The sequence below is a fragment of the Cupressus sempervirens genome, chromosome 4 (assembly GCF_028749045.1).
Source record: "Cupressus sempervirens isolate cs-2001-9-10 chromosome 4, ASM2874904v1, whole genome shotgun sequence".
NCBI classification, from domain to species: domain Eukaryota; kingdom Viridiplantae; phylum Streptophyta; class Pinopsida; order Cupressales; family Cupressaceae; genus Cupressus; species Cupressus sempervirens.
Genome location: NC_143121.1, coordinates 5,460,173 through 5,476,526, shown reverse-complemented (window position 1 = coordinate 5,476,526; position 16,354 = coordinate 5,460,173). Strand labels below are relative to the sequence as shown.

Genomic DNA, 16,354 nt, shown 5'->3' with positions numbered 1-16,354 from the left:
TACCTACGTGGACATATAAATATCAAAAGTAGGTTACCACCATTATTGTAGAAAGAGAGCAGTCGTAACTGGACAGTGCCTGCGAATTTGTTCAGAACCCAAGTTAAAATCGCCAAGTTACATTTTCAATTTAATTACCCAGTATATCGATCGTGATTGGACAGTTATCAGACCATGGACAGTGATTAGAGTTTTGGAATCAAACCGAACCCCACTAGTCGAGGATTCCGAACATATTTAAGGAGAATCGATCTCCTCCTTCTGCCATATTTGAAATTGGTCAGGATTGGCAGTTGGGAAAATAGAAGAGGCAATGCCATTGCGCAAGGAAAAGATACAACAGATATGAGATTGAAAATGGAGATCTGAATAAAAGAAGGATAAGGAATGCCATAAAGACATCCCAAGATATCAGAAATTTCTTATTGCAGTTGGCCCTATCGGGTATCTCATAGCTTAATATATACATCAGCATCAAACATTATTTCTAGAAAAGGGTACTTAAGATTATAAGGAACAATTGGATTTGCAACATACTGTTACTTCATCACATTGGAATCTTTACCTTGTTTGTGATCAATTGGGGTCTTCTTATTAAAAGAATTGATAATAAAATTCGAAAGGAAGCAACACAAGTTATGACACAAAGAATATTACGTAGGAAAAAAGTTTGTCGTCCTTACAGATCACAACAGTTTGAGATATTTTCTGAAGCAACAGAACTTGAACAAGAGGCAACAAAAATGGGTAAGCAAGGTTTAGGCTTTTGATTTTGACATTGAATATGTGAAAGGGAAGAACAATGTGGTTGCAGATGCCTTGTCCAAAAAAGCTGCCATTTGCTCCCTAAATCAGATTTCAGCTGACTGAAGGCACATCTGTTGGTAGAATATTCCAAAAACACATTTGCTTGTGAGCTAATGGATGACAATGCCCAGGATGATCGATAGAGAGTGGTTGATGACGGCATCTACTATAAGAATAAAAAAAATTTAGTGTCGGAATCCAAATTGAAGCAGAAAATCTTGAAGGAAGTACACGACTCACCCTTGGCAGGACACTTAGGTTTCCTCGAAACTTACAAAAGTCTCTGGGAGAGGATTTCATGGAAAGGACTTAAAGGGGACGTGTTGCAGTATGTAAGAGAGTGTGTGATTTGCCAGTAGATCAAATCCAAACATACTGTATCTGCTGGGTTACTGCAACCGTTGTCAATTCTAGAACACAAGTGGGAAAGTATCTCAATGGATTTTATAATGGGGCTTCTCAAGGTGAACAGAAAGGATTGTATTTTAACGGTGGTTGACAGATTGATAAAGTATGCACATTTATTCGCCATCCCCTCAGATTTTCAAGCCGCACAAGTTGCTAATCTGTTTTTTAGAGAAGTCTTTCGTCTGCACGAGTTACCCCAAAACATTGTCAGCGTGCATCAGTATCTTCTGGATAGGATTGTTTTGATTGGCAGGGACATAATTGTCACCAAGTACTAGTTACCACCCTCAGACAGACATACAAATAGAGATTGTGAACAAGTGGCTCAAAGGTTACCTTCAAAACTATGTCTCGGCACAACAGGGATGGGTCAAGTGGATACACCTAGGAGAATATTGTTACAATACCACGTATCACATGTCCATTGGGATGACACCATTCAAAGCTTTGTACGGATACGAACCCCTCTCCTTCATCGACACAATGCTGGGGGATAGCTGCGCACCAAGGGCGAGGGATTGGCTTCAGGAGGGATAGGACATCCTACGATACATGAAGGAAAACTTGCAACGAGCATAATCAACAAAAAATGTACGTCGACAGACACTGAATGGAGAGGAGTTTCAAAGTAGGGGACTTAGTTAATTTAGGCTCCAGCCATATTGACAATCTTCATTGAAGGAAAAGGGAAAAGAAAAATTGAAGCCACGATTTTATGGCCCCTATCGCATTGTTCATTGCATTGGTGAAGTCGCTTACGAGTTGGAACTTCCAGAGGGAAGTCATATTCATAACGTCTTTCATGTTTCCTGCCTGAAGAGGGTTGTGGGGCAGAACATCATGGTAGCCACAGACCTTCCGCCATTCAATGAAGAAGGAAAACTCATATTGGAACCAGTCGAGATCATTAAAGTATGTGAGAGGACTTTGTAGAACCACATGGTGAAGGAATATTTGGTGCGTTGGAAACACTTGCCATTGGACGATACAACATGGGAGGGCGAACACATTCTCTAGCACTCGACATTGCATTTGCTTGAGGACAAGCAAGATTTGGGATGAGAGGACTGTAATGTTCCCGTTATAAAATAAATCATTTTTTAAAAACTATTGTTAATGGGCTGATTGATTTAATATATCTCGGACTCATTTTTATTTTTGTTTTCATAGTTTGTGTTGTCGTCGGCTATCTTTGTACACCCTTGGAAAGTTTTCCCGATGAGTATTTAAGCACGACTTGTAGGAAGTCTTTAGGCATGCTTTTGGATTATTTTCTATGTATTGCGAATTCCTATTGGTGTTCTTTGTTGTTGCCATTTCAGAAGTGAAAGACCTTCTCTATTTGGTTTGTCCAATTTCGGTGGGATTCAACCCTCACCCTATTCCGTCGCCTGTAACACTTCGCTCGGATTTGGTAAATTGGAGCACCATCATATTGCAAATTGGAGAAATAAAGTGTATTCAATTGATCAACTCTCTTGTGTTTGGGCAATTACATCTCTAGCAACATTTTTGTGTTAATTTCCATTTGAATCTATCTGCGTCCATATTGATCACTATCTGTACACTCCCTTCGATTGTTTGGTTTGCACAACCGTACACCCACGACCCCATACCTCGCCACCGTATGACCCTCTTTCCGGCAACAATCCCCAAGGGAGTCGTACAACCACTAAACACTACTATACGGCCCCTAGCACACCGTATGGACTACCCCTTGCCATACGGCCTTCCTAGTCACCAACCCTCCATATTGTACGGCCATCTTCACTCTCTCGTACAGCCATCTCCACCACCCATTATATGACTCTTGTATTCTGCCCCCTTCACTGTACGACATTCCTTTGACACCGTATGGCCTTTCCTCTGGCACTATACGGCCTTCTTGGCAGAAATCTATACTTATCCTTCCTCCACTGTACGAACCCCCTTCAATTGCACTGTACGGCTGATCTACCCACACCACACATGTTTCCTGATCTCATCTCCATCAATTATCCAGCCCTCTGTACTAAGGAACATTACATAACTGCCTAGTTTGCTGGACAACATTGCTGAGGAGACTTGCTGTCTCAGTGTAGGATACATAAAATAATTACAATGTATAAGCCTTCAATTCACAAATTCCAATAGTTTCCTTAGAATGTGAATGATTTTGACACGATGTCTAAAGCAATAAGTCATCAATTGGGCTCCACAATTTTCCACCACACACTTCTACTTCCTCAATTATGCATCTTACATGGACCACATACATTCCATACACTTTGCAACTAATTTGATATATATATATATATATATATATACATATCAATAAGACAAATCTCAATTGGATTGGCTTAAACAATGACCTAAACAAGTCCCCCTCAACAATATAATGTGGTGAAAGCAGTCCAAGATAGGAGATACAGAAGACCTAAACAAGTTTCATTACATCTTCCAATTTAGCCACAAACATTACATGCATTGATGTGCATCCTCCAAAGTGTGGAGCATTTCCCAGACCAGTTCTTACAGATACCCAAACTGCCAACATATTTCATATACCAAAGACATCTGCAGCAACACTAGGGACCTTAGATGCTATGAGTGAAATATCCACATAAGGTACAATTTATATTTCAAACTGCCAGACCATAGCATCAAATATGGAGAAATGTCAAGCATTCTTCTAGGGAGGCAACAAATCTCTTCTCTGAACTATCATACTTCAACATTTTGCAATGATGAAGACACCTTTGCAGCAGCAATTGTTCATCTTGGAGCAACATGAGAGATACTACATAATCTTGTAGTATCACAACATCGTCAGCACTATTGCCATGCTTCTACTCCTCATCTCAATACTCCTAATCCTCATGTCGAGGCTTTTAATTCTCATCTCGATGCTCATAATCCTCATATCAAAGCTTCTGACCCTCATCTTAATATGACATCATCTCTATTGACAGCCAAAAAGCCATGCCACTAAACACAATCCTTCTCACTATCTCTCTTTTCCATCTTTGATCTTCAACACATCATTATCAATACCAACGAGTGTTGATCTCCAACCGTGCACTGCATCAGCACGGCAACACTTCTGATCAGAAACACAACTAAACAATAATATCATATACAATGACAACTTGAGCAACCCATAACCAACATCTGTAAGGAAACAAAGGTGTGTGGAAATGCTTCCTACGCTAATCTTGAGAGGAGGATTATGTAAATTTCAATATAACTATTAAAGAGATTTCAAGAAACACATAAGAGCATAAACAAATAACAATAAACATATAACACAATGATTTTTAGTCTGGAAAACCCTTATGGAAGAAAAGCCTCACACTCCAAAACCTGCACAATCCATTATCAAATCAACAACTTATTACTACACACTTGCAATTCAAGTTCTTACATGAATTTCACCTCAAATCAGGCTTCAAGGAACTTCACATCCTGGCAGCATCCCATCTTGCAAACAAAACTCAATGATACAAGGTATTCCTCAAGTCTTCATTTTATAGGCTTATCACAACTTGGAAACAATTTGTGGTTTACATAACCATGTGCTAAACTTCCTTGACACGTGTTTCCCAAGATAGGCAAGATTCATGGTTCAAAATAGTCTCTCATGTCTTAAACCTTCACCCAAATTTTTACCCTTCCAACTGTCATAGAATATGTTATGGAATCTCTAAAAATGGGCTTCCATAATATACTATGGACAATGCATCTTTTGACAACTAATATTCCCCTTTTCAAGCCACGGCCATGTAGAAAAATGCCATCTACTTTTTTGGAGCTATTTCCGTAAAATTTCGAGGTTGAGACACATGTTTTCTCTACAATATCAACACAACATCTCTACAAGGAATTAATCACTACCATCGTACCATGCTAAGTGTACACATCAGCACTAAGTAGGTGGACATCCAAAATAGAAACTATCGACGATCTACACTATGACAACTCAACAAGACATCATCAGTCTTCAAACAATTTCTATCTTTACTAATGCTCAGCCACAACACAATCTTGCATAATGTCTTCAACAATGTAGGCTATGGGATGACATCACAGAACAACTCTTTGTTATCTCAACACAACACCACAACCACATCATCAGTCCTCCACAAGCTGATCTTCACAATATTGAAGGTTGGCATTAATGACAACACCACAACAGACATTGCCAACATTCTCCCCATATTCTGACAACCATGATACTGAATAACAAGCAGAGAGTTGACATCAATGACGATAGCTGCCAATAGTCAGTGTTTAAGAGGGTGAGGCAAAAAGACACAATTATGAAGTAAGAGATTCAACCATGAGACTGTACCTAAGAAATCTCAATAACTTCCAGTGGATGGTTTCATGCATTATTCAAATACATTGGTGCTTTGATTTGTTGAGCTCATAATGAAGATGAGATACTCTTTTAGTGACACTTTTTAAGTTTACAATAATTCTTACAGTACAAAGACTAATATGTTCTTTTTGTTTAAAATCAAGAAGTCGAGATGTTTATTATGCGAGCAGTCCTTCAGTCATTCTACTTTGAAATCTTGGATGCTATAAGTTTGTATTTCATACCTGTAGGAGAGTAAATTAGTTAAGTGCTGGAAAGGCTCTTTATTTCCTTCCAGTCATTTAATGTGGCACAAATATGCTTATTTTCAAGACCATAATAATCTTTCTACCCTCAAATAATCCTAGTTTTGATACTGAAGTTTAAATATAAAATTTAAGAGAGATCAATTCCAGGGTATATGTGAGATTGAACCTCTCTGAGGATGCTACTTATTAAAGGGTAAGGATTCTTGATTTTATCATGATTATTTTACTTGTCTATCTTTATGGTCGGCTTATGACTTAATTGGAAGAGGGACAATCTTGCTTGAATCAAATGCTGCACTTTATTCTGTCCGAATGTTGCTGCACTTGCTAGTACTGAGAGGTTCTAATCACAATTTCTGGGTTCTCAAGCAGTAGCAAATGGATAGAATTCTATTACACGCCTAATTCGAGATGGATTGTACAGTATAGTTCAAAAGTAACCATTCAACAATATTGCACAGCATAGGCTATACTTGAAATAATATCATTGACCAGAGATCACACATAAACACATAATGGAAGAATGATATTTCTTTTATAGCATAATAGTCTCCAAGAATAACCCTCCATGAATTGTCCCAAACTCCATACAAATTGTGCTCAACAATTGGTTAAGGCTGCCGACTATTGGCAAGTAACACCTTTTTGAGACAAATAGTTTACTACGTTGCCTTTAACTAACAAAAGCATTATTGATGGCATAATTGCCTCCTACAAATTCCAAGCTCCTCTAGTGGTCTCCATAAATTAGCTTTAGATGTTTGACTTTCTTAGAAAACCCATAATAGCAGGTAAAGGCAATCTTAAAAAATTCATCAACCAATATTTGTGCAAGCAATACAATTAGAGAGACACACAATAATGAAGTGTCAACTTTCTTCATACAAGGCTATGAAACTTGAAAGATCCCTGATGGATCTCTGCTGCAAATCTGTTGTAGATTTATTTTATTTTGTTTTTTCTTGTTTATTAATGTTTTCTTGTAGAACTAAACGGAACTGCAGAAGAGTTTGTTTGTTTTTGTGTTTTTGATGATTATTCAACAAAGAAATGAGAAGTAGCAAATGGCAAGAAAAGAGTCTGAAAATAAATAACAATATGTAGTAAAGTCAGAGTTGATACAAATCGTACCAGGCAGATCTCTGAATTATAGAGCCAAATAAAAGATCCAGTACATTTCCTCTAACAATGACGCCACAACTGGCTGATGAAAACGGGCTGATAAGATGCAAGAATCTGCTGCTGAGTAACCGATTTTTCTATGTATCCAAGTGCTGCAAATGACAGAGTACGGCTGCAAGAAATGGCAGCGTACGGCTGCTAGAATTCACCTCCCCTACGCCAAAGAACATGCCAAGCAAAACAAACTGTAGGCCCAAGCTGAAGTGGCGTCTACCTTCCTCCTGAATACTGTTGAAACTACTGACAAACCAATACCCAATGTTGCTGAGGGTTACGTCCCAGCCAGCAAATACCCTGGGGTTTGCGTCCCAGAATGCAAATCGCTCAAGCAGAGCAAATCTGAAAAGAAGTGTTTGAAAAAAATGCATAATTATGAGAAATGGCGCCCATCTCCTTATAACCCCTTGCAAAGCAATTCAAACCCTAAAGTGACTCCCAATTGGCGTTGGCTATAAAAAATGAATTAAATCTTATTTTAAAGTGACCATGTCACTAGAAAATGACCTTTTCCACCATAGTAATAAATCCGTTCACCGAATTGCCCTGAGACCAAAGAGGAAGATTTAGAGAATTTCAAGACCTTTCCAACGAGCTATCATAACATGGGATACGCATCCAGATGAGGCCAAAATTCCATTATTACTCCAAAATGGCTATTAACTTAGCCTTATTTAAATATTAAATGCTAACTTAGGAAATATTAAAATTATAACCCAAATAGCCACAAACTGCCCAACTGACATCGCAAACCATAAAATCATCCTGTCACCTGTCTGTGACTGAAGTCGGAAATCAAGGATCCACTGGCAGTCTCATCCCTAAAATCTAGGGATGCTCCTAAAATTTAGGAAACAAGCCCTATCCCTCTGAAACTGAACCCAAAGGGTCATCTCATGGAAACCCAGCCCTGGGTATGATCATACCTCCTAAAAAGTAGGAATGAACCCCATAAATGTAGGAACTGCCTCCTAAAAACAAGGAACGTCACCCAACTGATCAATACCCACCAGAAAACCAAGTCCCCAACAATGAATAACCATACTGGGTCTCTATCCAACCCTGTCAGCCTACAAGACCCCATAAAAAACTGACTCACATGTCTCTGTTAGACTGAGCTAGAGTGGGGACATGACAGTCCTCCCCTCTCGGAGATGCTTGCCCACAAACAACTGTAATGCAGGATGCTGTAAAATGCTCTCACCCTCCCAGGTGGCATCCTCTATGGGAAGATCTCTTCATCGAACCAAATACTCTCAAATCACCCGGCTTCTCAGCCGCCGTTCCCTCACCTCAAGAATCTCATCAGGGACCAAAATCAATTTACCTTCCTCATCCATAGGAGGTAATTCGGGTGAAACTGTAATATGCTGTCCAAGGGCCTTTTTCAGGCAAGATACATGAAATACATTATGAACTTTGCTGCCATGTGGTAACTCAACCTCATATGCAACCTCTCCCACTCGCCTGAGTATCCTGTATGGACCATAAAAACATGGTTTGAGCTTCTCAGCTCCCCCCCTTTTTAGGGTGCTTTGCCGATATGGTTGTAAACGCAGAAAGACCATATCATCCACCTCAAATGCCCTCTCAATCCTGTGCCTATCAGCGTACATCTTTTGCTGATTTTGGGCCTGCTGCAAATTCTCCCTAAGAGATCTCATGACATCCTGGTTCTCTTGTAACCAATCCTAAGCCAAGGGAACTCTACTGTCACCAAATGCCAAATCAGTGAAAGATAATGCCTCATATCCATAGAGAGCTCTGAAAGGCATCATGCCAATGGACATATGATGCGTAGTATTATAACAATACTCGCCCAAATGCAGCCAACGCACCCATGCTTTTTGCTATCCTGACACATAGTTACGCAAATATCCCTCAACCCAATTGTTAACTATTTCTGTCTGCCCATCCGTTTGAGGGTGGTAACTAGTACTAGGTGTTAACAAAGTACTAGCTAGTGTAAAAAGTTCCTGCCAGAAGGAACTCATGAATCTGCTGCCCCTATCATTCACAATGGTCTCGGGAAGACCATGAAGTCTAAACACCTCCCTGAAGAACAACTCAGCCACCTGCGATGTTGTAAAATCTAATGCAGTGGGAAAGAAGTGGGCATACTTCGTTAGCCTATCCACAACAACATAGATGCAATCTTTCCCCTGAACCCGAGGAAGACCTGTAATGAAATCCATGGAGATCCCTGTCCACTTCTGTTCTGATATAGGCAAGGGCTGCAATAATCCGGCTGGGTAGGTATGCTCCGACTTGTTCTGCTGACAAGTCATACACTCATGAACATGGCGTAAAACATCATCTTTGAGACCCTTCCAAGAGAATCTCTCACGTACCGCCGTGTAAGTCTTACCATATCTTGGGTGTCCGGCTGTAGGAATATCATGGAGAGCATGCAAAATTTGTTCCTTCAACTGAGAACCCGGAACAAGGTAAACCTTGTTTTTATAGTAGATAATATCATCTACCACACTGTATCTATCATCCACTATCAATCCCTCCATAATCTCACAAGCATGCTGATCTTTGGAGTATTCAACTAAAAGTTGAGCCTTGCAATCTGCTGAAATCTCGCTCAATGAACATAGGGCAGCCAATGAAGGTTTCCTAGAGAGTGCATCAACCACGATATTACTCTTCCCCTTTATGAATTCGATATCAAAGTCATAAGCCTGAATTTCACTAACCCATTTTTGTTGTCGATCATTGAGCTCTGTTTGATTTAGGAAATACTTCAGACTGTTATGGTCTGTTCTCACCACAAATTTATTGCCAACAAGATACTGTCTGAACTTGGCTAACGCATGCATAATAGCCAACATTTCCTTATCATAGGTAGAGTAGAACTTTTCATTGTTTTGCAACTTCCTGCTCTCATAGGCAATGGGGTGTCTATTCTGCATCAACACCGCTCCTATACCCAAGCCTGACGCATCATACTCCAGGACAAATGGATGTGAGAAATCAGGTAGTGCCAAAACGGGGCAAGTACTCATAACCTCTTTGAGTCTATCAAAGACCCCCTGTGCTTGTTCTGTCCATCTAAACGTCCCTTTCTTTGTGAGATCTGTCAAAGGTGCTGCCAGCTGTGAGAAACCCTTCACAAATCTTCTATAATAAGCACACAATCCAAGGAACCCTCGTAACTCAGTAATGTTCTGAGGAACAAGCCAATTCTGAATCGTCTGAATCTTCTCTTCATGCACCTTCACCCCCTCGGCACTGATCACATGACCCAAATATAACACCTCCCCCAATCCAAACTCACATTTGGAAAGCTTAGCAAATAGAGACTGACTCTCCATTATGCTAAGTACCTCTTCAAGATGTCTGAGATGGTCCTCCCAAGTACTGCTGTAAATCAAAATGTCGTCAAAAAACACTAGAACCGATTTCCTCAACTGCTTGTTGAAGATATGATTCATACAGGACTGGAAAGTAGCTGGTGCATTGGTAAGGCCAAAAGGCATTACCAGAAACTCATAGTGCCCATAGTGACAACAGAAGGCGGTCTTGTGTACATCCTCTGCTCGTACACTTATCTGATGATAGCCTGAATGAAGAGCAATCTTAGAGAAGTAGACAGCCCCATGTAACTCATCTAACAACTCATCAATGCGCGGAATGGGATATCTGTTTTTTATTGTCTTCTTGTTCAAAGCTCTATAGTCTACACACATCCGTAGAGTCCCATCCTTCTTTTTAACAAGCACTATAGAAGAAGCAAAGGGGCTGGAACTAGGTCGAATGAAACCCATGTCCAATAGCTCATGAATAGTCTTCTCAATTTCATCCTTATAGGTTCTAGGATGACGGTATGGGGTAGTAATCACTGGCTTTGCTCCATCCTCCAACTCTATACCATGCTCAAACCCTTTATCTGGTGGCACTCCAGGAGGTATATCACCAAACACTCTACTGTGACGATCCATCACTGACTGAATGTCCACATGAAATACATGGCCATCCTGAGATATGGGTGTTTTGGATTTAATCAAACAGTGTGTAGCCCAAAGCACATCATTATGCCTAAGGATGGTCTCCATCCTGCGAGAAGTCACCTCCCTGGGTCCACCATCTGACGCTGCCCTCAAAATCACCTTCTGCCGGCCAGAAAGAAACTCTAACTGCATACGGTGGTGATCAATAATGTAACGCCCAATACCTGTAACCACTGCATGCCCAAAACCACATCATAATCTTCTATGGGAAGCACATAAAAGTCATCAGTCAAAGCATAATCTCCCATCTGAATACTAAGCTGTGGAATCCGCTTGGTACAACCCAAAATGGCACCATCAGCCACCTTCACTCCAAAACCACTAAACTCCTCGTACTGTAAGCCACGCCTCTCAACTAATTTTTGATCAATAAAGTTATGTGTAGCACCTGTGTCTACCAAACTGGTGATCCGCTTACCCTTAAGTGTACCTTTCAACCGGAAGGCATGAAACTTAGGATAACTGGAGAGGGTAGCCATAGCTACTTTAGCTGATGCCACAGGCTTAGCGGTGTCTAACTCCAACTGTGTCAAAAACTGCTCAACATCCTCTGTATTATCCTCAATATCAGTATCAGGAACCTCCTCATCCCCTAACTCAGAAGTCACCTCAATCAAATGAACCTTTCCTTTACCCATGCAACGGTGTCCTGGTTCCCATGGTTCTTTGCAGGAAAAACACAATTTTTTCCTCCTCAATTCATTCCTCGTCTCCTGATTCATCCAAGGAGTTTTAGATGAGGTCCCTCCTTTGTTCTGTGTCGTATTGGCCTTCTGTGCAGGCCGTGAATCTCTAAATGGTTTCTTATCTGCCTGATAAGAAGTGGGAACAGTATCCAATCTCAATGTCACATCAATAGCCTCTTTAAGAGTAGCTGGTTGGAAAGCACGTACCAACCCTTTTAGTCTATCCTGCAAACCCTCAATGAACAACATCACACTATGTTTCTGGGGCATATCCGGTACCATAATTGCAATATGCTGGAACTCATTAATATAGGCTTTTGCATGACCAGTTTGTTTAAGGTGAGCCAATTCCCTGTAATAAAGTTCTGTATCCTTACGGTCAAATCGTGCAATGAGTTGCTCGGTGAACTCAGCATAGGAGTGAACTAAGGCGTGATCCTGGGTGACCAATCCATGGTGCCACCAATCATAGGCAATCCCCTCTAAATGCAACACAACAAACTGAATAGCCTCACGCTCAGGCATGGGCCTCAATGAAAGGTATATGTCCAGCTTGTGGACCCAAGCTCGTGCACTAGTGTCTCCTGAGCCATTATATGGGGCCAATGTAATCTTCCCAGTAGCTCTATTGAGGTCATAATTCTGCTGCTATTGTGGTAGTCTATTACCACGATCTCCCCTGAACCTAGTTGTATCTCTTCGTTGTGCACAATACTGGGGAAGAGGGAAGACGTCCCTAACCTCAGGAGGTAGAGCTCTCCACTCAGCTGTGGCCGCCAAAACTGACTCCTGAAACCCCACTTCTGGTGGTTCCACCTGCGCTGGCCGTTCACTTGGTATGAATTGGGGAAGCAATGGCCTATTCGTAGTAGGTGTACGATGGTGATGCCTCCTACTGGAATGAAGGGAGCTCCCAACTGAAGAATGCGACTAATGGCTGTGCTGACTACTAGCCATTGAAACTGATCTACTTTGCTTGCCTCTGTGTCCACCCATCTCCAAACGCTCCAAGGTATCCTGTAACCTGTCTAGAGCCTGAGCGATCCTAGGCTGAGTAGTGAATAGGGTCCGCACCATCTTTCTTCTGCCTCTGTAGGCATGCCGTCACCAGCAACACCCTGTGCCTCACCCATAGTTGGTATCTGTGTGTCTCTGGCGGCCTCTGCTTGCCACTGGTTTCTCCTGCGCTCGTAGAATCTGTGTATTTCTCCACCAGGATGCATAGATTTGTATTCAATCCACCAACTAGTGACTACCCAGATGCTGAAATGATTTATCAAAAACTTTCATCCAATACCCAGATGCCAAAATCTGTTGTGACAATTTCTCACAAACCCTACAGGCTGGCAGGATGTAAGCTCTGATACCACTGAAAGATCCCTGATGGATCTTTTCTGCAAATCTGCTATAGATTTATTTTATTTTGTTTTTTCCCGTTTATTAATGTTTTCTTGTAGAACTAGATGGAAATGCAGAAGAGTTTGTTTGTTTTTGTGTTTTTGATGATTATTCAATAAAGAAATGAGAAGTAGCAAATGGCAAGAAAAGAGTCTGAAAATAAATAACAATATGCAGTAAAGTCAGAGTTGATACAAATCGTACCAGGCAGATCTCTGAATTATAGAGCCAAATAAAAGATCCAGTACATTTCCTCTAACAATGACGCTACAACTGGCTGATGAAGACGGGCTGATAAGATGCAAGAATCTGCTGCTGAGCAACCGATTTTTCTATGTATCCAAGTGCTGCAAATGACAGAGTACGGCTGCAAGAAATGGCAGCGTACAGCTGCTAGAATTCACCTCCCCTACGCCAAAGAACATGCCCAGCAAACCAAATTGTAGGCCCAAGCTGAAGTGGCGTCTACCTTCCTCCTGAATATTGTTGAAACTACTGACAAACCAATACCCAATGTTGTTGAGGGTTACGTCCCAGCCAGCAAATACCCTGGGGTTTGCGTCCCAGAATGCAAATCGCTCAAGCAGAGCAAATCTGAAAAGAAGTGTTTGAAAAAAATGCATAATCATGAGAAATGGCGCCCATCTCCTTATAACCCCTTGCAAAGCAATTCGAACCCTAAAGTGACTCCCAATTGGCGTTGGCTATAAAAAATGAATTAAATCTTATTTTAAAGTGACCATGTCACTAGAAAATGACCTTTTCCACCATAGTAATAAATCCGTTCACCGAATTGCCCTGAGACCAAAGAGGAAGATTTAGAGAATTTCAAGACCTTTCCAACGAGCTATCATAACATGGGATACGCATCCAGATGAGGCCAAAATTCCATTATTACTCCAAAATGGCTATTAACTTAGCCTTATTTAAATATTAAACGCTAACTTAGGAAATATTAAAAATATAACCCAAATAGCCACAAACTGCTCAACTGACATCACAAACCATAAAATCATCCTGTCACCTGTCTGTGACTGAAGTCGGAAATCAAGGATCCACTGGCAGTCTCATCCCTAAAATCTAGGGATGCTCCTAAAATTTAGGAAACAAGCCCTATCCCTCTGAAACTGAACCCAAAGGGTCATCTCATGGAAACCCAGCCCTGGGTATGATCATACTTCCTAAAAAGTAGGAATGAACCCCATAAATGTAGGAACTGCCTCCTAAAAACAAGGAACGTCACCTAACTGATCAATACCCACCAGAAAACCAAGTCCCCAACACTGAATAACCATACTGGGTCTCTATCCAACCCTGTCAGCGTACAAGACCCCATAATAAGCTCTGTTAGACTGAGCTAGAGTGGGGACATGACAAAACTCCTCTGCTGAGAGTAAATTTTAATTCATTTTTTACTTGGCCAAAATAGTGGATTGTCTTCGCTTTTCCTCCCCTAACAAACAAATACTTATAGGTGCTTGTGTGTTAAATGAATTTTTTTCAAATTATTATCACCATATAAGGAAAACTTCATGCGTCTAATGATTACTCACAGTGTCTCTATCTCTATTCATGAGATCACCTTGAGACAATTAAAAACATGCTTCAAATTCTTAAAAAAACTAAAATTCTGAAGAAAGCGCTATTTGTAAGATAAGGCCTTAAAGGCTTTAATACTCGGGAATATTTTCAGAAAACAATATGATGCTCAATTTGTTTCTCCATCACTTTGAAAGTACTCAATAATTAGTTCAGTTTTCATTGAAATGGATGAATCATAAACTCTGGTATGTAAACTACATGCCTGCTCAGATGAAAATTCTACTTATATTCATCTTTTTATGATCTTATATGTACACGCTATACAGCATATTTTTTATATTTCTTTGAGGTTACATGATGCTTGTACATGCTATCAGACTACTAAGAATTTAAGACCATTTTTTCGCTATCTTTTTTTGAGTGCAGGAGATAGGAAAGGCTTTACTTCCAAAAACTAAATACAAGGCCACAAATAATGGTGCAGCAGTCCCTGATTCCACACCAGTATCAGCTGTTCCTGATTCTACACCAGCAACAACTGTGCCTGATTCTACACCAGTGACAGCTTCGTCTAACGTGGAGGGGGGAGGAAATTCAGCACCTCAGCCTGTGCCTGTTGAAAGTCTAGCAACATCTTCAAGTGCAGATTCAAATTCAACTCCAAAGCTCCGACCTTTGTCACCATTTCCTCATGTACGATGCTTCCTTCTATTTCTTCATCTTAATCTCGCAAATTTTCAGTTTTATTCCTTTAAGCTTATTTGGCTTTTAAGTAAATCCTATTTCTTAGCAAAACTTTGTTTCTTCCACAGTATCCTGACTTCAAACCTCCATCATCACCTATTCCATCGAGGCCTTGAAGAACCCAGAAGTGGCAAACTCATTTTTTTTGGATCAATTTTTTCCTTGGGTGCTGCCTGCACTTAAGTTAACTTGTTCATGGTATGATCATAAAGGACTGTTCTAATGTGGTGTTGTTTATTTATAATGCCCTTCACGGCTGAGAATCTCAGGCAGATGTAATAATGGTTATAAATTATAATCATCATGATTTCATATTGTTCATCCAAGTTTCAGGTGTTTGTTTCCTCATCTCTCTGCAGACATTTTGTCCCGAGGGATTTTATCGATATGCAACTTCATGCAGAATCGATTGCTTTATGAAGGCATTAACACAATGTTGTAAAAATGTTTCTGTTTGAAGGTTAAATGTATGTTAATCAAGTAGATATCATTGCATAGTATTAGGATTAAGAATTATAAATTGTTTGATATCAACTTAGATACCTTATTAGCCCCCAACCATTCTTCCCCACTTTCAAGAAAATATGAATCGAACTATCTTCCAAGTTCATATCTTTATGTTTGATGCAAATAGTATTCCAAAAATCATACCATAACAGGGAAACTTAACAAAAAATTTTAAAATGTTATTCAAATTTATTACAGAGCAAATAATAGCCTACATATGAATATTGGCGATTCAAGCTCAATTTGGGTTCCAGTCACAAAATCTAACTCTGGGTTCCAGTCACAAAATCTAACTCTAAAGATTTTAGATTTTATCTGGAGTTTCAAAAGAAATTGATGTATTTTGACTTGATCAACGTTTCAAAACACTATTACAATGATGAGAAAAAAATAGGAAAATTGTTGTTAAGAAATGCCCATGCTTTGTGTGCTTGCACTGGCATCTCATAGCACTTTATA

The 16,354-nt window shown here is 40.2% G+C and overlaps 1 protein-coding gene across 1 annotated transcript in view; it reads left to right on the top strand.

The window, feature by feature from the left end:
* LOC149559652 (rhodanese-like domain-containing protein 4, chloroplastic) overlaps positions 1 to 15,871 on the top strand; it is a 79,566-nt gene extending 63,695 nt beyond the window's left edge. Inside the window, exons 7-8 of the mRNA XM_089824231.1 lie at positions 15,071 to 15,337; positions 15,457 to 15,871. Coding sequence (XP_089680357.1) covers positions 15,071 to 15,337; positions 15,457 to 15,504 — 315 coding nt within the window. The 3' untranslated portion in view covers positions 15,505 to 15,871. The remainder of the gene's footprint in view (positions 1 to 15,070; positions 15,338 to 15,456) is intronic.
* Positions 15,872 to 16,354: the final 483 nt, after the last annotated feature.